This window comes from Siphateles boraxobius, unplaced genomic scaffold (genome assembly GCF_051911475.1).
Source record: "Siphateles boraxobius isolate OS27281-9 unplaced genomic scaffold, OSU_SipBor_1 41, whole genome shotgun sequence".
NCBI classification, from domain to species: domain Eukaryota; kingdom Metazoa; phylum Chordata; class Actinopteri; order Cypriniformes; family Leuciscidae; genus Siphateles; species Siphateles boraxobius.
In genome coordinates this window covers 9674676-9698327 of record NW_027509042.1, presented here as the reverse complement: position 1 = coordinate 9698327, position 23652 = coordinate 9674676, and the positions used below count along the sequence as shown (strand labels likewise).

The 23652-nt window shown below is 36.5% G+C and overlaps 1 protein-coding gene across 3 annotated transcripts in view; it reads left to right on the top strand.

Moving 5' to 3' along the window:
- srgap3 (SLIT-ROBO Rho GTPase activating protein 3) overlaps positions 1–23652 on the top strand; it is a 100999-nt gene that overhangs the window by 21920 nt on the left and 55427 nt on the right. For all 3 annotated transcript variants that reach the window (XR_013192971.1, XM_077198172.1, XM_077198173.1), the window contains exons 2-3: positions 8922–9099; positions 21259–21421. Coding sequence is in view for 2 of the 3 variants with exons in the window: in XM_077198172.1 (XP_077054287.1) it covers positions 8922–9099; positions 21259–21421 (341 nt within the window). In the remaining variant the exon portion in view is untranslated. The remainder of the gene's footprint in view (positions 1–8921; positions 9100–21258; positions 21422–23652) is intronic.

Below are 23652 nucleotides of genomic sequence, written 5' to 3'. Positions count from 1 at the left end.
GCTCATTAGAACTTTCGGTGAGCTATTTTTAGAGTGTGGACGCGACGTTCCTGGCCGCGGACGCGCGCATCGGCACAGTCTATCTCCTGATCCTCGTTTGATGTGTTCCCGCTGCTAGTCGGACTCGGTAGTCACACTCCGGCACATTTTGCAGCACGCTGAAACATCGAAACACCACTGAATTTATACCACTGAATTAGTCTTTCCTCTCTTATCAACTATTTCGTCTGCTTTCTCCTCACTTGTGGAAGCTCGTTCAGTCACATTTGCATTGCGGTCAGGGGCGCTCATTCTGTGGCTGAAACTTGCCGCGTTGGAGATCCGCTGATCTGAGCAGTGGCTGCGTGTCTGTGGTGTACGTCATCAGGAAAGTACCCAATTGTGTTCTGCTCTTTCTGACGGCTGCGCGCCTAACGTCGGTCAGTGACAAATGCTGGTATGTATATTGAAATATCGAAAATGTTTTTAAAAATCATATCACCGTTATCAGAAAAAAAAAATATCGCGATATATATTGATATTGAATTGTTGTCCAGCCCTACTATATATTATGAAAGATTCATTGTGCAGTCAGCTTCATTGATAATAACAGTGATGTGTGAGGTCGCGATGAACTGATGTCAGCTTTTTAGGAGCAACCGCAACCTGTGCTTAAAAAAAGTAAAAAAGTAAAAATCGGGAATCGAATTGAACCGTGACCTTAGAATCTAAAATGTAATCGAATCGGGGATTTGGAGAATCGTGACACCCCTATTCAGGATTGAAAGGTAGGCCCGGTTCTTGGCAGATGTAGAAGGGTGGGCTGGCAGAGAGTGGGCATTTATCTCTTAATTTCAAATTAAATAAAATTTTATTTTTACTTTTCTACTGTCCAGTGAAAATTCTGAAAGAAAATGCAACGGAAGCCTAATTGTTGCTTGCTATAATAACGAACACAACTTTAACGGGCAAGTGCCATTTCCCACACAACACAGTTTTCCCATTCCAAAATAATGTCATTTATAATGCCATCATGTCATTCCAAACCCGTAAAACTTTTGTTCATCCTCGGAACAGAAATGAAAATATTTTTTATAAAATCTGAGCAATTAATGTCCATCCATTGATAGCTACGCAACTACCACTTTGACGCTTCAAGACGTTCATAGAGATCATAAAACTAATCCAAATGATTTGAGCGGTTTAGTCCAAATTTTCTGAAAAGATGAAATTGCTTTACACTGAACAGATTTCATTTAGGCTTTTATTCACATAAAAACATTCATCAACGCACACATCAGTTGTGGTAAACGGAAGCCCAAGAATGCTTGCTTGACGTGCGAGAAACAAATGAGGTTCATTCTTGCGTTTTAAGCAGCATGTTTGAGCTTCTACAAAAACCAATGAGGTTCATTCTCGTGTGTTATGCAGCACGTTTGAGCTTCCGCAAGAACCAATGATCATTCATTCTCGTGTGTTCCCTTACGAAAAAGAAGTTTATTCAAGTGTGCTATTAGTGTACTTCTTTTAAGTCTACTTTTTATGTACTTCTCAGAAATATATTTCAAATTGCACTTAAGTATACTTGACTTATACTGACAGAAAAGTCTAAGTATATTTGGCCTTTACTTGTTGATCGAGATATACTTAAAAGTATAATTAAGTATTCTAAGTATTCTTGGCTTGTACTTGTGTTTACTATTTTGATTGAGTAGCTTATTAAATACTTTTTTAAAAAACATAATATTACACACTGTCTTATAAACTAACATGTTCAAGTTTATATAGTAACAAGCTTTCAGGTGGAATAGCTTATAGAGTAAATAAAATAAGCATGGAACTTAACCTGATCTTGTACACAGCGATAATAATATTCCCTTACGAAAAATACGTTTATTTAAGTGTTCTATTAGTATACTTCTTTTCAACTAAAAATAAGAAAGCATACTTTCAGTCTACATTTTATACAGGAGAAGAAGAAGCTGAAACAAGTGATAGAAGTTCACGCAAATGTAAAATAATGTGACCTTCAAATATTAAACAGCTAGTAAATCAAAACTGCTTAATGTTTCCAAATTAAATAAACACACAAAGAGTTACACACAAAGAGAAAACGACTGTTAAGCTTTGGGGTTGTTGGACTAGATCTACTCCATCTGTGTTTTGATCAACGTTCTGAATCTGATCAAGGCGTAGTCTTTGACAAAAATGAGATTTTTTTTCAACTTTTTTGTTTAAAATGTTGCCTTATGAAACTTGCCAACAAGTCTCAACAAGTCTCAACAAGTCTCGCCTGTTAAAAAAGAGTCTTCTCTTAAGTGCTGTTAAAAAAGGATGCATGAAGCTAATAAAATGTTTTTAAAAATAAAGTTAAAGGTATTTTTCAAGTATAAAAAATAATATTTTAACATAGTAGAATAGGCCCACTGCAAGTGCAAAAATAATATATAAATAGTAAACTATAAGTATAATGTTGAATTCATTTAAAGCAAACTTGTAGTATAAAACTACTAAACTAGTAGATTACTGAGAGTACACTTAAAGAAACCGTGCAAGTATACTTGCAGTATAAAACTACTAAACTAGTAGTTTACTGAGAGTACACTAAAAGAACAAAAAAGATTATAATTAGGAAACTACAAGTATGATGTTAAGTTCACTTAAAGAAAACTTGTAGTATAAAACTGCTAGTAGTTTACTGAGAGTATACTTCAAAGTGTACTTTCATAAACTAAAAATTTGCTACAAGTATTAAAATAGTAAACTACTAGTATACCCATAAGTTCACTTGCAGTACAAATGAGAAACGTAATTATGAATTAGTTGTGCACTTAAAGTTTACTAATGTTACAATTATAGTACACTTAAACATATACTTTTATATACTAAAAGTGGGCCAATTTAGTCCCAAGCAGTATTAAAATAGTACAATTACAAGTTTACTACTAGTACATATTGACATTAGTTATCTTAATACATAATTATACTTAAAATATACTTGAACATTGCCTAAGTATACTTCATAAAATTAACTTGAAGTATACTTCTTTTTCGTAAGGGTTACGCAGCACGTTTGAGCTTCCGCAAGAACCAATGAGTTTCATTCTTATGTGTTACGCAGCACGTTTGAGCTTCAGTAAGAACCAGTGAGGTTCATTCTCGTGTTACGCAGCACGTTTGAGCTTCAGTAAGAACCAGTGAGGTTCATTCTCGTGTTACGCAGCACGTTTGAGCTTCAGCAAGAACCAAAGAGGTTCATTATCGTGTTACGCAGCACGTTTGAACTTCAGGAAGAACCAATGTTGTTCATTCTTGTGTTACGCAGCGTGTTTGCACTTCCGTAAGAACCAATGTGGTTTGTTCTCGCGCATCAAGCAGGTTCGGTTGAGCTTTTGTTCATGTTCGCATAAACTCAATCTGTTCATCATAAAAAGTGTTTGTGTCTCTTCAGAAACTACTCAATACATATGGATTAGTTTTACAATCTCTTTATGAACTTTTTGAAGCTTCAAAGTGGTAGTTGCGTAGCTGTCAATGGAGGGAACAGAACTGACTCAGATTTTGTTAAAATAACTTTATTTGCGTTCCGAAGATGAACATTTATTCATAATGCTGTAGTAGTGTACAAATGAATCATGCCTTCACATGCTATTTAGAATACAGTGACGAACAGACAATCACTAAAAAACAATCTTTCTTATCTGCTACTGATATATTTCCTCTGATTAGATTTCACTCCTTACTTTGTCCATGGCATGTGTTTGCCCTTTTACAGCACAGAGAGTGTCTCATTGACACAGCAGCATCTGAGTCACTGTGTATCTAAAGAGGATAATCACTGTGTGTAATGAGCGAGAGACTGAGAGATATATGGATGAGTAGCATCCACAATAAAAAGATAGACTATCTTTAATCAAATCTAATAATACACAATCCACTAGTGATTTGGAGGCAGTGAGGGTTAGAAGGTGGAGAAGACTCAAAGACAGGCTTGTCTGAGAAAATAAATGCATTGTATGCAAAGACCACAGAACGGAGAGCTTTCAGTGTCATATAAAGACCACGTCACTGGTATTGTGTTGCAGTAAAACTCTAAGTGCTTATTACGTGGTGGAACCATTTGGTATTGATTTATTTTGCATGAAAAGGGCCTGAGTCTCCAATTCACCATTGTAAAAAGGTGAATTGAATGAACTCTTGTGCAAATGGCGCATGGAAGTATTTCCAACAAGAAGTACTTGTTGAGACTGCGAGGGTTTTGTGAGATGATGCTATAATTGAGAAAGTTTCTCATTGTGTCACCAGCACATCAGGACTTGGCCTTTCTTGACTGTTTTGAGATTGTGCTGCTGCTGCTGGAAAAACATCATAGACTTACATTCTAGAAGGAATCCGAACCATATTTAGGGACCAGAATATCATATCATTATTGTGGGTGGACTCTTTTGACTTTAAGTGGTTTCTAGGGTCTTCTGGATGCTAGCAACCACCCATAACACCCTAGAAACTGCTTTGCAAGTTCCGCAAGGTCCAATATTTAGAATATTTAACAACTGCATTGCAACGCCCTGGCAACCATCCATAGCAGGGCTGTGTGATTAATCGAGATCGTAAAAAAATTGCAATGTGAGAGCATGATTTCTCCACCAGCCCCCTAGTGTACCATCTGAATGCAGGGTGCAAATCTAGAGCAAAACAGTGTGGTTTTACCGTTACCACATGGAAGAAAGCACAGAAACAGGCTAGGTGAATTCAGGGCAGGATAAGGACTTGGCCAAAAAAATCAACATCTGTGGTTTGGTATTATTGTGGATATAGGAGAGGGTTATGTATCATAGAGCAAGATCTGTCAAATTATGGTTGCAGCAAAACAGAGTAGGGGGCATTCACACAGAATGCTTTTCTCCGGTTAAAAACAGGAGAAGTCTAGAGACTCATTTTTTAAAAGTTGAACTTTTAGCTTGAGCGCTGCGTACAACGCCATGTCATACACGAGATGCTGCTAAAGACACGCGACGTGAGTGCACATGAAGACTGAAGACATCCATGTAGCGCGCTTACATAGAAAAACAATTGCCCATTCCAAATCAGGTGAACAAAAATCCAGAATGCAGGCATTTTTAAACTGCACCACATACGAAATCTGTTCAAATCAGCATAAAGAAATAACCGACGCTGTCATGTTACATTTATGCAAAGGTATGGTGCCTGCAAAGCTGGCTTCCAAAAAAATTTACAGACAAGTATGTGTGTAAGGAAGTATTGTTTCAAAATTGTGATTAAAATCAAACAAAAAATCGTGATAGTATTTATTTTTGTCCATATTGCACTGCCTTTAATCCAGAGTGGGACCCTTGTATTTGCATGACAATACACCACTCACATTTTCTTCCGAAATCGCTAAAATCTTGTTGTGCTATTTAGACAACTGAGGAACAAACTATTTTATTGTTCCCAGTTGGAATCTGTAGACCTTTTTAACATTTTCTGTGCCAATTTTTGGAGAAAAACTGCTGACTGAGTGGCAACACCGTAGGGTTAAGCATGGTAAATTGAGTTAAACAAAGCTGAGAAATGAGAATACTGCAGTCTTGATGGCAGCTGAAAGCATGCTCAAATTAGACATGATATTTAATAAACGAACACACTGAACAAACTGTGAATGGTGGGTGTTTTATGAAAGATTGTGGATCACATAACTCCTCAAATCTGGGAGAAAATGCAAACTACTTCTGAACAATTACCTGTAATTTTAAGTGGTGTACTTAATTTTTCCAGACTGCTGTTTGGTATTTTTATTATTGAACTAGATTGCTGACTGCTCTTCAGCTGAAGCGTCGGACCAGATACTTGTACAAATGAGACAATTATAAAACATTACTAGAAATTGTTATGCAATCAGTTAATTCATTTAGTTGATTAATTAGCCAAGTTTGGTGCTTTTTTCTCTCAACACTACCGTGTACTAAATAATACTTTTATTCAGCAAGGATCCATTAAATTGATCAAAAGTCAAAGTGACAGTAAAGACATTTACAATATTACAAAATAATCCTGAAAAAAAATCATGGGTTTCCACAAAAATATTAAGCAGCACAACTGTTTTAAACACTGATAATAGTAAGAAATGGTTCTTGAGCACAAAATCACCATATTAGAATGTTTTGAAGACTGAAGGAATGGGTGCTGAAAATTCAGTAATGAAATAAAACAGTTATTTTTTATTACTGTTCTACAATTTTTTGAATCAAATAAATACAGCCTTTCTGAGCTTAAGAGACTTGTACAGACGACCAGTGCTCTGCAGAACCACAGAACCGCTCTAGACCAACACCTACTGAGAGCACGTCTTGTGAGTTTTAATTACAAAGAACATTTCTGGAAATCTCTATAACACCCTATTTCAAGTCCCCCCATAGACAAGTGGACCCGCGGCTCAGATGGAAATGGTTTGGGGGGAGGGGAAGTCAATGACGCACAGTATATAGGATAATAGATAGTGTCTTGATAGATAGTTTCTGTTAGAAAACCTTTAAATTAAAGGTTAAGCTTGTTGCCTGTGTACTTAGATGATCTTTTGTGTATTTTTGGCTCTTTACCCTACTTTTCATATACTCTATAATAGGGATCCATCATCTCTATTTATTCAGATGGCGTAGTCGTCCGGTTTTGCTAATATGAGAGACAGGCTATTTGTTTTCATTGAAATCAGATGGTCTCAACTCGTGTGTTTGTTTTTTAAGTGTAATTCAGGGATACGTCGACCATCTTGTGACACAATCGTTCGGCTATTTGCAGGCAGAGGTTGTGACAGAGTTCAGACTCATTAGATGAGGGTATTCCAGAGAAATCCTTTTGTTAAGTAATTCCTTGCTTCTAATGTAACCAGTTCACAGTGTTATACAGGGGCCGAAGGGACGTCAGGCCAAAATTCACAGCATTCCTCTTCTGAGAGCAGCTATGAGTTCCAGACATCAAGTGAAGCCACAGAGTGATCGCAGCACACTTAGAATCCTCTTTCTTGTGAATAATTCTGTGATGGCTTAGGGTCTCCGTGAGAAGCTCACTTACTATGTGACCTATTTTTCGGCTCACGCACTACTGCAGGTTTTTAAACCTGCTCCTTTTACAAGAGTATTTTCAAAAAAGTCCTGCCTGCCATTCATGCGAAACGGTGTCAGATGTTTCTGGGGTGTTCCTCTAGGCTCTCTTGTTTTGTTACACGAATACATGCCGAGAAAAGAGTTTGTGAAAAAGCAGAGAGAAAGAATGAAAAACAGAAAAAACTGAAGTTTTCAGGGAGTCTTAGTGAACGGTATCAACCAATAGGGATTCGTCAGCTTTCTTCTTCTTCAATAAGCTACCTCTAAATAGGGGCCACATGGGTTTTAACTGCAAATAGTGCCAGCAGGCAGTAGCCCTCATTTCTAAAGGGAAAAGCCAGGTTCAGTGGTTAACCAAAAATTGTAATGCTACACTGCGGTTCGGTCAACCCAGCACAATATCACAGGAAAAAAAGAACGCTCTCCCATTTCAACAAGTTTTTGCAGTTGAACTCAATTGTTAATTCTTCTCTTGTAGCTAGGGCTGCATGATATAACAAAATACAATCTATACTCGCGCCATGACTTAGTGTGTTTGTGAAAATCACGTAGACTGCTATTTTCTTTTTGCGATTCTGTGTTAATTTGATCTAAGTTTTTCCAATAACTTAAGAATATCTAAAATAATGGTATTTGAGTTAAAAAGCACCCATGCTTTTGGGGCTGAAGTCACAATAATTAACATGATGATAAATCTCTGGCTACGTACTATTTGTAGCTCAGAAGTGTTGTTGTATGCAAAAAAGTCCACAGAATGCAGTTATTTGACGCTCTCAACAGCTTGACTGGGTTAGCTCTGAGATGTTGCTTCATGTTAGCAGCAGATCAGAATTTTCGACCCGAGGAGATTTACTCGAGTCGATCAATATTGCAGTGGATTTATTTTATTTCCAGTAAAGCTATCTACCTTAAGTTGTGATTGATTGTGAGCTTTCTTTTGTGTCAGGCTTGATTTACTTCATCAAGCTACTTTTTCTGTTGTCTAATTGTTCTGTTAACCTTAGTGTGGGGAACTGAAATAATGAAATTTGCTTTAACACTGTAGAAACTGGCTGCCTGAGGGACACGACATACTGTACAACCTACAAGTACTTTGCTGTTGTGTTAGAATAATCCTCGCTTTTCTCTCTCAGGACTAAGGGAACAGCTTGTCAGTTCAAGAACACACTGTTTGTGGCAGGAAACCTTTATTTGCAATTAACTGCAAGTTAGTGATTTTTCTGTGAAAACAGGCTCTGTTTTTAAATATTAGTTTATCTAAATAGCAGTGCTACAACACAGAGAAGGCAAATGGCCACCTATCCATCCATCCATCCATCCATCATCCAAAAACAAATCTCTTGTTAGTTAATCCAGTAAACCTCACTAATCAACAAGTGGATTGTGGGATGATTACTTCAAAATTTGTATCCTCACGTGGATGTTTGATAAGGAACAGCTGTACAGCTGTGGCCTAAAGCTTAGATCATGACAAAACAAGTGTGGAATTCAGTCTCATCCATTTTTTATTAAAGGACAAAGCACAGGTCTGACTTGGTGTTCTGAATATATTTGAAATTTCTCCATTTCCCTTTACCAATTTGAATAAAAATGTCCTATTAAGTGGTAGTTCCTTCATATCTATATTGGATGGATATATACACTGGGATGATGTAATGTATTCGTATCCAGTAGTCAAGAATGACTGGAATATGAAATTCTTTGGTCAGTAGCTGAATGGATTAAATACATTCAACCAGTTTGAGAAGAGAACATCTGAACCTAACTACTTTTGTATATGTACACATAGAGATTTGTGCTGAGTCAAACTAATATGTTTATGTGTACTCTGTTGCTCAGAGATCCGTAATCAGTTGGTGGAGCAGTTCAAGTGCCTGGAGCAGCAATCAGAGGCTCGGATCCAGCTGCTGCAGGACCTGCAGGAGTTTTTTCGGCGCAAGGCCGAGATTCAACTGGAGTATTCTCGCAGTCTAGAGAAACTGGCCGAGAGGTTCTCCTCAAAGATTCGTGGCCCGAGGTGAGGCTTATTTGATATGTGCAAGTGTGAATAGTTCAACCAAAAATGAAATTTCTGCCATTATTTATTATTTTTCTTGGAACACAAATTACAAATGCCTGTTACATATTTTAGCTGCACTTGCCAAAAAAACACTTCAAAAGTTATCAGTGAAAAATGACATATTTCAGCCTGTTTATTAAATCTGTATTCCTTTTTCAGTTTAAAGGCAGATCTTTTTGCTCCTAAGTGAAAGTTGTAAAAACCAGGCTGTTAATTGTGGTTTTAAACTACTCCTTATTGTCAGAACATGACAAACACTTCACGTTTTTGAATTCTTTACACTTTCCGGTCATTTTCACTGATATGCTCACACAAAAATCGTTGCAAAAGATGCTTTCCAGTAGGTTTTATCGTAGTTTTTGTCCTGACTTAAGTCAATGGAATTGGACAAAACTACGATAAAACCTGTTGGAAAGTATCTTTTGTAGTGATTTTTGTGTGAGCATATCAGTGAACACCCCAGAGCAATCGGTGAGGTTCACGTCTCTGTAATCTAAAGTTTAATGCGTTTTATGATTGATTGTAGAAACCTAAAATTCTCGGGACAGCAGCATTTTTCCAAATTTCAATCTTAACCGTTGTATTTCATCAGAAACTATCAAAAACAGGGCTTTAAGTGTAACATACCGAACTTGTCCTTTAATATAGAAAAAATATTTCTTAGTTTCTGCATGTGCTAACGGGTGATATTGTTTCATGTCATGAAGCACATTTGTGTTGCCTGACTTTGATAGCACGTATCTTCAGCACAGTTTGCCGTGCAGGCTGCAATGTTAATAATATTACATGTTTTGTCTTTTAGAAATGCACATTTGACAGTAGCTTGAGTTAACAGTAATAGTAGCTTGAGTTAGGATGCAGATGTAAATTTATGTTCATTAACAAAAACGTGTAAAAATTGTTTAAAAAAAATCATTTTTGTATGGTAAAATTTAAATATTCTGACTGTTTTATTAAAATTAACTATTAGTCTTCCATAGTAGCATACATTTAGATCATGATAACCAGTTAAAACCAAGCATATAGCACCTCACTACCATGGTAAAATGTTACAGTATGGTTTCTATGGTATTTGAATGAAAAACAGTAGCATAAATACATTTAGTCTAAAGTTTTTAATTACTCTTTTAATACATTTAATACATGTCTACATTAATAATATAATAAAATTCGATATATGAATATCCTACATTTCTGCCACAATTCCATGGTTCAATAGTGTTACTACTGTAAATTCACGGTAAATGATTGTGATTTGTAGATTGAAAAGCCTTCTAAATATATCGTTGTGCACAGTGTTTCTCCTGTTTGTCAGCGATGTTTCATCAGGCTTTAAACCATTTTATAAATCACAGAGACATTTGTGTTCTTCGCTGAATTCAAGCGCTTCTCACTGGATCTCACAGCGCTGTTTAGTGGTTGCATGACCGAGACCGATCAGCGAGTAGACACATCTGCTATAGTAAGCTTGCACTGTGCTGCCGTTTGAACTTTGAGCCGAGCGGATAAATCACAAATCTGTCAATACAGAAACTTTACAGTGTACTTTGCAGCAAAACTAAAGTTGTATTTAGAGTATGAATGGGTAATAAACAAAGCAAGAGAAGAGCCCTTCCTTTATAATAAGGCTGTCAAGCTCACTGAATTCTACACTCTCACGAAAATTCTTGTTATAATAATAAAAAGCTGTCTTAATTGTACATTAAATCTCAAATTTACATTGTGCTTGCACTATGTTGATTTATAATGAAAGAATTCGTGAGCATGCTTTTTCAGCAGTGGAACTTACTGACTAGCACCTCTGATTGGCCATTGCATTCCTGCACTCAACAGATATTACTGTGATTGGCCACAATACTCAACGCTTGTAAAAACACGCTGTAAATAGAAACCTTTGACGCAGCTTGTGCCGAAAATATCCGGTAATTGTTACTATGGGCACTGCAAAAATACTTGTACCGTCAACTTTATTCTTTTTTTGTACAGACTTGTATTATTAGTATATTATGACAACCTATTTCAATTATGATTTTATGATGCATTTTTGGTCCTTGTTTGAGCTTGAAAGCCATGTTCACCATGAACTGTTCTTGTATGAAAAAGAGCTGCATTAAAGTTTCTCTTAAAAATCGTATTGCTTGATGGAAAACAAATTACACCATAAAAGTTTCAAACATCATGATTTAGGTATGTGATGACAGAACTTAATTTTTTTGGTGAACTGTTCCTTTAATTGTGCATGCCAGATTATCTCTCCTCTTCATTTCTCAGTCTGTTTCACCATTTGTCTCAGTGCTCCTTCAATCAGAGCAGAAATAGCTGCTGGTGAATTTTAATCTCTCTCCTGCTGCTGGACATAATCGTCCTTCAGACAAGGGTTGCTCCTTGTTCTCTACTTTCTGCAAAGTTTAAAGAAGTTGGTAAATGCTTGTAGCATTTTACGCATTAGGATGTTATCTTTTGTTGTTAATTTAAATTAAATACCGTTTTGAATTAAGTGTTTCCTCAAAAGAAAACATACTTTTGCTGCACGCTAATCCAAGATGGCCAGTTCTGTCCTCCATTTTCTAGACTAATTTACCCTTTCCTGACCCAACTTGAAAAATGTTGCTCTATGAGCAACTGTTCTTATCGGACAAGTCTTTCTTCTTTCAACCAAACGCTTATTCCAATCCTGTATGACTGACATTCTTCTGTGCAACACAAAAGGTGATTGCAAAATGTCTTTTTATTGGCCATACAGTGAAAGTTAATGGTGTCCAATATTGTTTTATATGGAAAAAATATTGTTCAGAATATTCTCTTTTGTGATTCATGGTATGATGACAGAATTTTCAATTATGGGGGAACTATCCTAGCCTGGCTCCGCCCTCCTACGCACTTCCGCTCAATTTCATTTTCCTTCAGTACTACGTCTGGGATTGCGCTGTAGACTTTGGTTTTCTCCGATCAATTTTTTACCGGGCCAATCAGCGAACAGAGGGAGTGGCTGAGAACGATGACTTTGATGTCGACTCGTGCGTTATTTTGAGATGTAGTTCAAAATAAGAAAGATCCGTTGTGGCAACGCTGCCGAATATCAAGAAGTTAAAGCCGGAGCAAGAACAATCTTTGCTTAGTTTTGTGTTTATGGCCATCCTCCCACGGGGTTCGGGAAAAGACATATGTCACGACCACACGTCAGCGATTGGTTATGGCAGATAGAGTGACTCTGGGCAGATCCAATAGTTTTAGACTTCAATAGAATACCCGCCTACAAGGAAGTTAACGCTTGTCAATGGAGCGGTGCCAGACTCTCTGTACAAATGAAATGTACGAGAGTCTGGTAGAACCAGGCTAGAACTATCCCTTTAAGACTGGAAAAATTTTTTCTAATATTTTTAAACAGCATTTTATAGAATATAAATGTTATAATATTTTGATTTTGGTGACTGTAATGGCAAAAGTAACTTATTTAGAATATCATACGTGTTATAGAAACGTTTAATCAATATAGTAAACAGCTACAGTTTTCATTAGGGGTGATTATTGGCTCATGTGGCATCAAGCCAGCAATGGATTCTGAGTCTGCAGTAAAACTTCTGCTAACTAAACCTCAATTGGTCACTGTGGGATGTGAAAAATAAAGGATTCTACCAATGCTAGCTCTGATATGGCCGTAGAAACACATTGTGACATTGAGAAAGATTTCATATTTTTCTGGGAATGATAGGAAAATAAACATATTTAGACAACAACTCTTTTAGATGTTTAGTGTCGGAATTTGTACATATACGGGTTGTATCAAAAATGTAGGTAGGTTTGTTTTGTGAGTGTTTTGCAGCAGGATTGGCGGGTTTAATTAATAGCAGCTGGTGGAGGAGGGCCGTCTGCTGCTTGTTCCCGGGGCCAGTCTCACTGCACCATTGACTACATTACTGCAGACAACAATGAGGAGCGGCAGCGCCAATGGCTGCTGCTCCCTTGGCCCTGCGTCTGGCCTTGTCATTCTCTAGTTATTTCTGTTTTTGTACTTCACCCACCTCCCCCCCTCCCCTTCCCCTTTTCTTTGATATTTTGTCAGCTTTTGGGTTCTAGTTTTGCTGATGCAAGCCTCACCACAAGCTGAGCTGACTCATGCTAAGAAACAAGCACTCACAAATGCAGACACAGACACATGCTTATGTTGACAACAAACTTTTGTCTTTTTCAGTGGATAGATGGACTCGGAATCAGTATCAGTTTTATGGTCTCTTCACAAACAAGTTGCAACAGTATGCAGGATCAAGGAACAAGTCTTATTTCACTTAATAACGTTTTATACACTATACACATTCATTCATGCATGTTTCTTTATCACTCTAAAGTGTCAATAACTTCAAGTGGTATTGTGCTACGTGTATATATTTATAAATCGTGATATAAACAATATAGCAAAATCAATGCATTTTATACTGTCGCCACGATATATATCGTCATAGCTTCCAGTCATTACAAGCTATTACAATTTCAAATAATTTTTCCTGTGACGGCAAAGCTGGATTTTCAGCAACTATTCCTCCAGTCTACGTTGTCACAATAAATCATTCTAATATGCTGATTTGATACATAAGTTACATTTCTTATTATCATCGCTGTTAAAAAGTTTTTTTTTTTGTGGAAACTGTCTGACTTTTTTCATGATTCTTTGGTGAATAAAAATATCAGAAGAACAACATTTAATTAAAATAGAAATCTTTTGTAACATTATATCTTTACTGTCACCATTGCATCCTTACTGAATACAAGTGTTAATTTCTTTAAAAAACATCTTACAGATCCCAGACTTTTGAATGGTAGTGTATGTTGTTTTATTTTATGAAAAGAAACTTGAAAAGCAGAATCATTGGAAAGTCAACCATACTGTTTAGTGGTCATTATAAAAAAAATAAAACAAACGAATTACATGATTTGCAAATCCGAATCAAGTATTGCGTTCAGGAGCACTGTATAATAAAAAATATACTTTATGCACAATTACTGTATATCTTCATCTTCTCTGCTTTGACTGCCCACAGCAACCTACAGTATTTCCTTCAGTCTTTTTCTACATTAACTTTCTGCACTGACAAGTAATATTTAACAGGTTTTGTTCATCTACAAATATATAATATCAATCTGCTCATCTCCTTGCATAAAAAACGATGTATTTCTACACAGACCATGACATGTCTAGAGGAGATAAGAAGGTTTCTACAATAGTGGCCGTTAGTGTGTGTGTCCGTGTGTGAGTCTCCCTATCACCACAAAGCAGACTTGTCATCCACGCTGGGCTTTACCAGTCAGAACACAAACTCTGCATGCTTGTGTGTGTTTATTTGAACACGTTTAGCTTTATTCTTAACATATTTCCTGTTCCTGTCTTATCTTCCCTCGTTCCCTGACCTGCATGTGTTGTTATTGCAGTCTCATTTGATGCGTATTGCTGCTGAAACTTGCAACACACAGTACCTGAATACTAATCCAACCTGCTCTGTAGTTCACCTCTTTCTCTATGCATTAAACCAGGCATAGATTACTTCTAAAGTATACACGAATGAGGGTTTAGGCTTCTGCATTTATTTTGCAAAGATGAGAACGCATTGAGAGAATGTATTGAGGGCACTGATTGTAAGGTGTGATGGTTGCATGCATTCACAAAGCTACTATTATTTTTTTTTCTCATGTTGCTAATGACAAAACACATTCCTAGTGCTACTGTTTGTACCAGTCGGTTGACCCCAAAAAGAGGGGAAAATGCATTCTTCTGATTAAAATATTCTCTTTCATTATTCAGAAGGTCTATTTCTGCCAGATGTTTCAATGACTGAACACTTTTGTGCTGTTGCAGTGAGTTGATTTAAATATAATTTTAGTAATTCAGAATATTAATGTAATTAATGACCAGAGGACACATCTTAAGTATTTCCTGTTGACGAACATGAATATATATTCCAGTATTCCAGCATGTAAACCAGAGTATAGGAAAATGAAGTGCATGGTTAAGTATATTCCCTTGATTATGTGACAGGCTTATTAAATCAGTGCTAATTTACATAGATCTCATTAAATGTTACTCATTATGGCCATTTTGTTAATATATATACAACATATTAACCCAAGCCATTTACATTAAATAGTTTATACATGCTGACTATAGCGATGTGGTGTTCATTAAGAATTAATTCATAATGTCATTAAAATATGAAGCCATACATATGTGTTATAAGTTATTCCTTTGCGGCAAAGTAGTGCCCACAGTCTGTCAATACTAATCATCACACATTGAATCCAGACCGTCAATGGTGATGTCATTGTACTGTTTGTATACTGTTTGGTCTTCATTCTTACATTTATTTAAAGCTGCCTTTACATAGCAAAAATGCATTATGTGAAGCGATCAATTATAATATGTGAAAATTTGAAACCAGATTATGATTTTAGATGATTAAATATGTAGCCATTACCCTAACAGTTGGGATTTTTAAACAAAATGATGATGTTTTAGGGTTAGGGTTAAAGTTCTGGTGTAGATGTGGCATGCAGACTGGATTTGCTGCAGCCTATTGGACAGAAGCCTGAAATCAAACTGCCCTGCAGTACGTTCCTGCTGCATTCCACTCCTCGCACGGCAGCACCTGCCTTCCACCTCCGGCCTTCATTCACTCACTGCCAAGCCTCTCCGAGAGCATGCCAAGACCCTTGGGATCGTATGTGCTTGGAAAGTCAATCTCTGAGATTTAGACATTAAAGGATTAGTTCATCCAAAAATGAAAAATCATTAACTCATTCTCATGGCATTCCAAACTCATATGACTTTTCAAAACAAGATATTTTGAATAATTTAATGGTCTTTTTCATGCAATTACTGGTGCTTTCAAGTTTCAAAAAGGATGCAAAAGCCCCATGAAATACATAAAAAGTTGCTTATATTGCAGCCCTTCTCAAGTCATACAGTAGATCTGGCCAACAGACTGAAACTTACGTTCTTATTCACTATTATTTTCCACTCCATTGGACCGTTTAAGTTGTGATGAATCTGAAGTAGTGATTTTTTTCCTTCTTCTTTATTGTGAAGTACATCCGATTGCAAAGGGTTATTAAAAAAGGAAAAAATGTTGGTTGGGACTTGGTTGAATCCATCGGATTTTGAGGAATGGGTGTTGCACTTAAAAATTAATGTGAACTTTTGGTTGATTTTGGAGGGGTGTGGTTTAAGATTACTAAATGATTTGAGAAGTCTGTTGAGTTAGAGATGTTCAAATTAAACATTATTATTATTATACATTTTGTTTCTCACACAAAGCTTTAATTTGACTTTCCAAAACGAACATGTATTTTTTTCCCACATAATATTTATGATATTTGTTGTTTTGGAGTTTGACAGCCGCAGTTCTCATTCAATTCATCATTTAGGGAAAAAAAAAAAAACACTTTGAAAAGTGACCAGAATATTTTTCCAAAAAACAAAACAAAACCATATTTAGTGTTCTTGACAGAAGAAAGAGAGACATACGGGTTTGGAATGACTTGAAGGTGAGTAAATCATGACCGAATTCACTATTCCTTTAAAGCTTAGTGCAAATTAAACGTTACGATCTTTTGGTTTTGGTTCCATGAATATGGCTAACAATGTAAGATTAATGAGGTCAGAATCGTCAGCAGTGAGCTTTTGAGCTAATCCTTGTCCTACCATTCACTGCTCTGAGGAAATTCTCTGCTCTCTCTTTTCCAGCCCTCTCATGGGGCTACAGCTGGGAGCAATCATACATTGGTGGCCTCATTTTGCGTGTTTGTGGATTGGGGGGTGTTATTGGGGGTTGGTGGGCAGGCAAAAGTCGTGCAGTGTATTGAAGCTTATACTTAAAAAGGCGGAAATACATTTGAACTGAGAAGCGTATGCCCCCTTTTCTCTTTCCACTACGGTTCCTGTTTTGGCACTTGATTCCTTCCCCTGCTTTTCCGTCAGGAGATAAGCTTGAGCAAGCCACCCCAGACTGGATTAAAAGCTCTTTGATAAAGCAGTATTGAGCTTGGCTCATAAAAAAAAACACTTTCTTGAATGAATATTGTGGCAGGCGGTGAGTGTGATTGTATCATTACGTTTCATGGCATGTGCAGCTATAATGAAGCTAAGTGTGAAGTGATTTTGAACCCCACTCATACTCTGTGTGGGTGTTTTTAAATACAATAACCGCTTATCTCTTCTTAGGATAGGATTAGAGATCTTTAGATCTCTTGCATAGCCTTAAAGGTTAGAAAAGACACAAATCACTCTGAAAAATGTTTCACTCTTTTGTCTATATACATATGCGTATTCTCGGATGCTTCTGCACATTTTAATTTGTAGTACTACACATAAGCTTGCACTTCATACCCATGAATTATACACACGTATCCCTTACGAAAAGGTACTGCAGGTACCATGATGCATTGATGGAACTGCCACAGAAACCCTACTTACTCATTCACACAGTATTTTCTCTTTTTTTAATTCTTTCTGACTCAACGGGCTGCAGAGTCTGAGAGGGTTTGAGAGTGTTGTTTACAAGGATCCAATATGTGGAGATTAAGAACAACGAGATGCTCAGTTCTGACTGGAAACCTCTGAGGATCAGTCCGTTTTGTGGATCAATAGCACTCGATTGAAGCTGCTTATCATGTGTGTTTGTATTTATGTATGAGTTTCTACAATATACCTGGTAGAAATAATGTCTAGAGTGTGAAATAATAAAAGGCCTTATCTTTTATTTTTTGTAGGCTTTTTATCAAAAACCGTGAACTCACTTTCATCTTGTCCCAAAACCATATGAATGTCTCTCTTCTGTAGAAAACATGAGAGTGAGCAAATGATGTTAGAATATTGAAAAACTCTGTCGTTCTGCAAATGTAATAAATTGTTAAACAAATATATGTAACTCAATGAAAAACTGGAGAAAACTGTGCTGTGCACAACACAGTTTACAATCAAACCCACAAACCAAAACCATGAATCATCACTCAACTCAGATTAACTAAATTTAAGAAAATGCTTAAATGCTTACTGAAAAAAAACCAACAACGGTGTTTTGAAGCAAACTGTTACTTTTCAGTTGTTATTGAAACATCACAGGCAAGTGTTTACAGCCAAGATATGATAACAACTTTATTTAAATAGTGTTATTGTGCCAGAGGCTTTCTGGGGACTAAACTGGCCCACAAAAAGGATATCACCAAATTCCAGAAGCCCTTCTCTCGTGTCACAAACAATCACGGCACAACGTTGTGTAGCTCGCCCAAGGCGGCTGTCATGTGGTAAAACAGCTGACTATATATTTTTATAAGCTGTAAAGGGCTTTCCATTGGCAGATACATATTTTAAGGTTACATAAAAAGAAAATCATGTGCTTTCTGTACAGATTTGTATTTCTGTAGTTGTATTAGTGTTTTTGTTCAGGCATGATAATTCTGGTCCTTAACGATTCTATTTATGACTATTCTGTGGACATGAAAAACATAATGACTTGCAGTTAATTCAGTAAAACAGTTCATTGGATCAAGAACCACTCTGTGAGACTCAGTGAGTTAGTCTTTAGACTTATTCAGACTAATAACTAATGAGCAGACTGATTTATTAGTCTATTTGACCCGTTCATTTTAACAGAACTGGCTCAGTAGCCTCGTGAAAATAATTGGTTTTGGTATTTACTTTTGTTTAAATGGAACAAGCAGATTTAGAAGCAGTTTTTGATCTCCAGCCCTAGTCGGATGTGCACTATAAACGCCTTAAAAAAAAAACTTAAGCATATGAGAGTCTTGGCATTGCACTCTTGTTTCAAAGGCTTTGAAATTAGATTAAGAGTTCTATGTGATCTTTGGCCCTTTGTATGGATTATAGACCATGAACATTGAAAAAAAGCAATTGGAGAAATGTGATTATGAATCATATGATCCTTTTTTCAGGCCTTGATTGTAGAGTCGGAGGAGTGCTTTTGATCTATTTTCTGAATATTGAAAAAAAAAAAGTATAAATGTGGGCCAGAGAATGTCTTTCTGCATTTTTGGATGAAATAAGGTGATTTCTAATCTTCAGATGTACCCTATGGCCTACTACAATTGCCAGTTTCAAAAGCAGGGGCAAAAAAAATCTTTATAATAATTTTGCACAGTTTGAGTTTTCCGTTTTTTCAGCTCAATCGGTGGGCACATTCTTATGTCTTTGCTGCGGCCGTGGTCTGTCGCATTGCATTGAACTCCTTCCTCTTCCTTTTCCCCATTCTTGTAAATGCAGTGCAAATCTTCTGCATATAAAGTTTATCTTTAAGAGGAAGCTATGCATGAACAGATAGCACTGCTTATTAAGTTTTGCTGACAGTGTGAACTAGCATGCAATTGTGTTTTGCAAGTGACACGATATTCACTTTTTTTTTTTTTTTTTTTAACAGCGGTGGGGCACAGTTATCTCCAAAGCAGCAAACTTTAATCTTGTGCATTGGTAATACCTTTTGTTTCTTTGTTTGTTTGTTTGATTGTTTTTTTGTTTGTTTGTTTTTTTTGTTTGTTTGAATGTGTGCGATGGCCATGCTGAATTTTCGGCAGCCACTCTTTCAGTCTTCAGTCTCACATGATCCTTCAGAAATCAGACTAATATTCAGATTTAGTGGTCAAGAAAAATTTCCCCCGCAAATGTTAAATTTCAAAGGTAACCTGAATTTTTGTTTGATAAAGTGTGGTTAAAGTCAAATTAACTGCTTAATACATGTCAAAATATTACATAATGTCCATATCAACTTGACAATAAAAAACAATATCAATAAAGTCGTGTTAAAAATCAGATATGGTACAAATAGCGCCTTAAAGATGAAGATTTTTAAGATAATGTCACGCTTTCAAACATGTTGTCCAAACAGCTGCTTACACTTTTGGAGGGACTTTAACTTTAAAGTTCTTATAGATGTCATTACCCCAAAGATCAGCATTAATAAGGTGCTGGTTGGCATATGCTTCTTTGTTTACTGTTTATCCTTATTTGAGGGCAGATTACAGGGCTAATAACGCTCACCACATGCAGCAGGGAGATATACGTTCCTCATTAGCAGCGATTAGCATTTCACTAACTCTTGCAAGAGGCCACACTTTGATGTTCTCCCCCTAGTCCAAATACTCTCTGAAATAATTGACTTTGCTCCTTGTGTCGTTTATCCAAAGCCTCATCCTGCTATCTCTCGGCTTTTCAATACTCAGTCTCCACTCAGTTATTTGTTTTTTTGCACTCTTGTTCTTGAGCTTGTTGATTGGTTAAGGAGATAGGACTAAGGAAAGAAGTGAAGGGTTAGCACAGAACACAAGCTTATGGTCCCCAAAGCTGATTAATTTCAAGCTAGGACGATTTCTGTCTCAGCGCCATTACTTTTACCCGTGTTAAGGTATTAAGTGATCAGTGTACTGTCAGGTGTGTGTACTGTATGTGTGGTGTGAGGGACTGAATGGATAATGAAAGAGTATGTTTATAATGTAAATGTAAAAGTGTACTATACATTTTTGTGATCAGGCTCACTCAATATCAGATTTTCAACTGGTGGACAATATTACAGAATAAAATCCGATCAATTAGGACCGAAATATCATTGGGTGTGGGCTCCTATAGTAAGAACACACTAGTAATGCCCTAGCAACAACCCAGAACACCCTAGCAACGGCATAGACATGTGCTGACAAAGACTAGCAACCACCCACTATGTCCTAGCATAATGGTGATGAGTTTTGTATGGTTTTGTTAATGTGAAAATCAAGAGAATCACATCATTTTAAATGTATGTCTCCAACAGTGGAGGATAGCAGTGAGGTTGACTGGCTGCCAAAACACAATTTTTGCTGACAAAGTCACTAATAGTCGTTTAATATGACTGCATTTGTTAGTCACGGCTTTAAACAGAACTTATGTGCTCAGCATACAGTAGGAGAATATTGTACAGGCATTTTGGATTTTGTCTGACAATCTGACAATTATGGGCAAACGAGACGTTATATGGAGAACGAGTCAAACATATCAGCTGGAAGGAAAGAAATGCAAAAAAGCAAGTAAACCAACTAACTTACAGCATTATTTAACATTATTATCCCAATTCTCTGCCCTTCTAGGAAAGAACAACACCTTCTCTCTTCAGTAAACTGCTGGTATCTGGTTTTAAACCAAACTCGAAGAGAAAGTAGAGATCACGCCACACTTAACGACATTTACATCAACAATGTCATTGTTCGCCTGGCTCAGATCAGCGAGGACGTCATCCGGCTCTTCAAAAAGGTCTGCATCTTTGACACCCTTCTTTTCTCACATCTATTTATATTCCATCATAATCTCATGTGCACTTTCAGCTAATAGAAGTCCCTGTGTTCATTCTTTCTTGCTTTGGGGGGAAAAAAAAGTTTATCCATCAGTAGTCTTATCAAATAAGTCATATGTATTGCATTGTGGGATTCAGTATTGCATCTATAATGCTCTCTTGTAGACTTCATTGGTTTTAATTAGATATACAGTACACTTTATTTCGATAGTCCACTTTAGACATTCTATTAACTATGAGTAACTTTACAACTACATGTCAAATATCAGTCATTAGAGTATTAGCAGACTGTCCGCAAACACTTTATTTTGATGCTCCCACAACAGACATTCTACTGATTATAAGTAACTTTGCAAGTACCTCAACTTATTCTACTAACCCTAACCTAACAGTTTACTAAGAGTACTACTCTAATGAAAGTTAGTTGACATATAGTTGCTAATTAATGAGAGTTGACATAGTTGCAAATCTACTTATAGTTAATAAAGTGTAACCACTCATTGGTTATTCATTCATGCAAACAAGATGAGTCATCTAATTTGTTGGGTCTGTTGTCGCTGAAAGTTTATTTTGTGGACTTTTAGGAGTGCACTAGTATATAGAAACTAAATAAACTAAATGCCACAAAACTCCAATTTTCTAAGTAGTGAAGTTTTTCTAGCAGAAGGTCAACTGGTACAAACTTTTCCAAACGTGGGAAATCGTAACACCCTCCGCTGCACCAAAATTATTATGTATTCTTTCACACACACAGGAGACTTCATATATTTGCACGCATTTTCTTGGCAGGCATTCTTCTAAGCACAGCAACGTCTACCTCCTACCTTCTTGCTTAGCTTTTGTAAATTTTAGGTTGTGGATTTTAAATGCCTGCGTACGGTGTGTACGGATGGTATGCGACAAAATGAATGGGCATGTCTAAATGCATGCTGTCTCACAGTGTGACCACTGCCTATTTATGCACATCCTCTCAGAGTAAAAGTCATACTGTGGTGAGGAGTGCTGCCACTGGCTGTATTCTCCGTGGTGTGACTTCTGGGCTATAAGAGTTGGAACGATGTCAACACACAGCCTGGATTCCTGTGGTGAAATCCAAACACTACTAGCGTGTTTACACCTGGATGCTTTTCCTGTAGGTGAGGCCCTGTGCTTCCAGCCACCATTCATAGGAGAGTGGTTCAGTGAGGTGACTGTGAACCGATAAAACACACCGAGAGCACCTTGGGAAAGTGTTAATTGCCTGCAGTGAGTGTACTCAAGGTCACCTAAGATACCCTACTCTGTATGAATGTATGCTTGAATGATGCTGTGATGTGACAGTTTATAAATAGAGCTGAGTAGATATCATCATATTTCGTATCCAATTTGATTCTGATTCACAAGCTTTCAGTTCGATTCAGATAATAATACAGTTTGATTCAGTTTTGATTTATTTGATTTATTTCAGTTATAATGCCCATTTTTCTTATTAAAAATATAAATTATCTCACAACTTATACTGTTAATAATACAGGGAACAATTATAAATGAGCATAGTAAAAAAATAAAAAAATATGATCACCATTAATTTGTGAACAATATCAACATAAAATGTATATGTTGATATAAACTGAAGAAAACTTTAAATTGCATTTCTAGTGAAAAAGTATTATACATATTTCAACTCAAATTTCATTTTTTTTAATGATTAATTAAAAAGACTGTCTCAATAGAGTAATTTGTTCATGAATGGAACATTGTGTTGTACAGTATGTTTTTGATTTCATCAAAATTAATAGATTTGAAAGAGTTAATCAGAAATTAGATTTTTTTTTTACAGTCACGTTTATAACACTGTGGCAATAAATGTTTTTTGGTATTTCTGTTCAAATTCATCAATCACTTAGCTGAAGCTGATTAAACTATTTTGAAACCAGAACGAACATTTTTCCTATTAACATTTTTGCATGTTGTTGAGGCTGTGCCTGTGTAGCTCATGGTAATATTATTAAATGTCATCCTGCGACTAAGGACATTTTTGTTTACTTTTGTTACTGCTGTACAGTTGAATCACTCCTTGATGTCCAATGTAAAATATGGGTCCTGAGGTCTAGCAAAATGAGTCGGCCATCTGGAATGATAATGAATTGCCTCCTTACACCCTTAAGCTCTTATTTAAACATTTTCTTTATGTGTTTGGGACATTCAATAG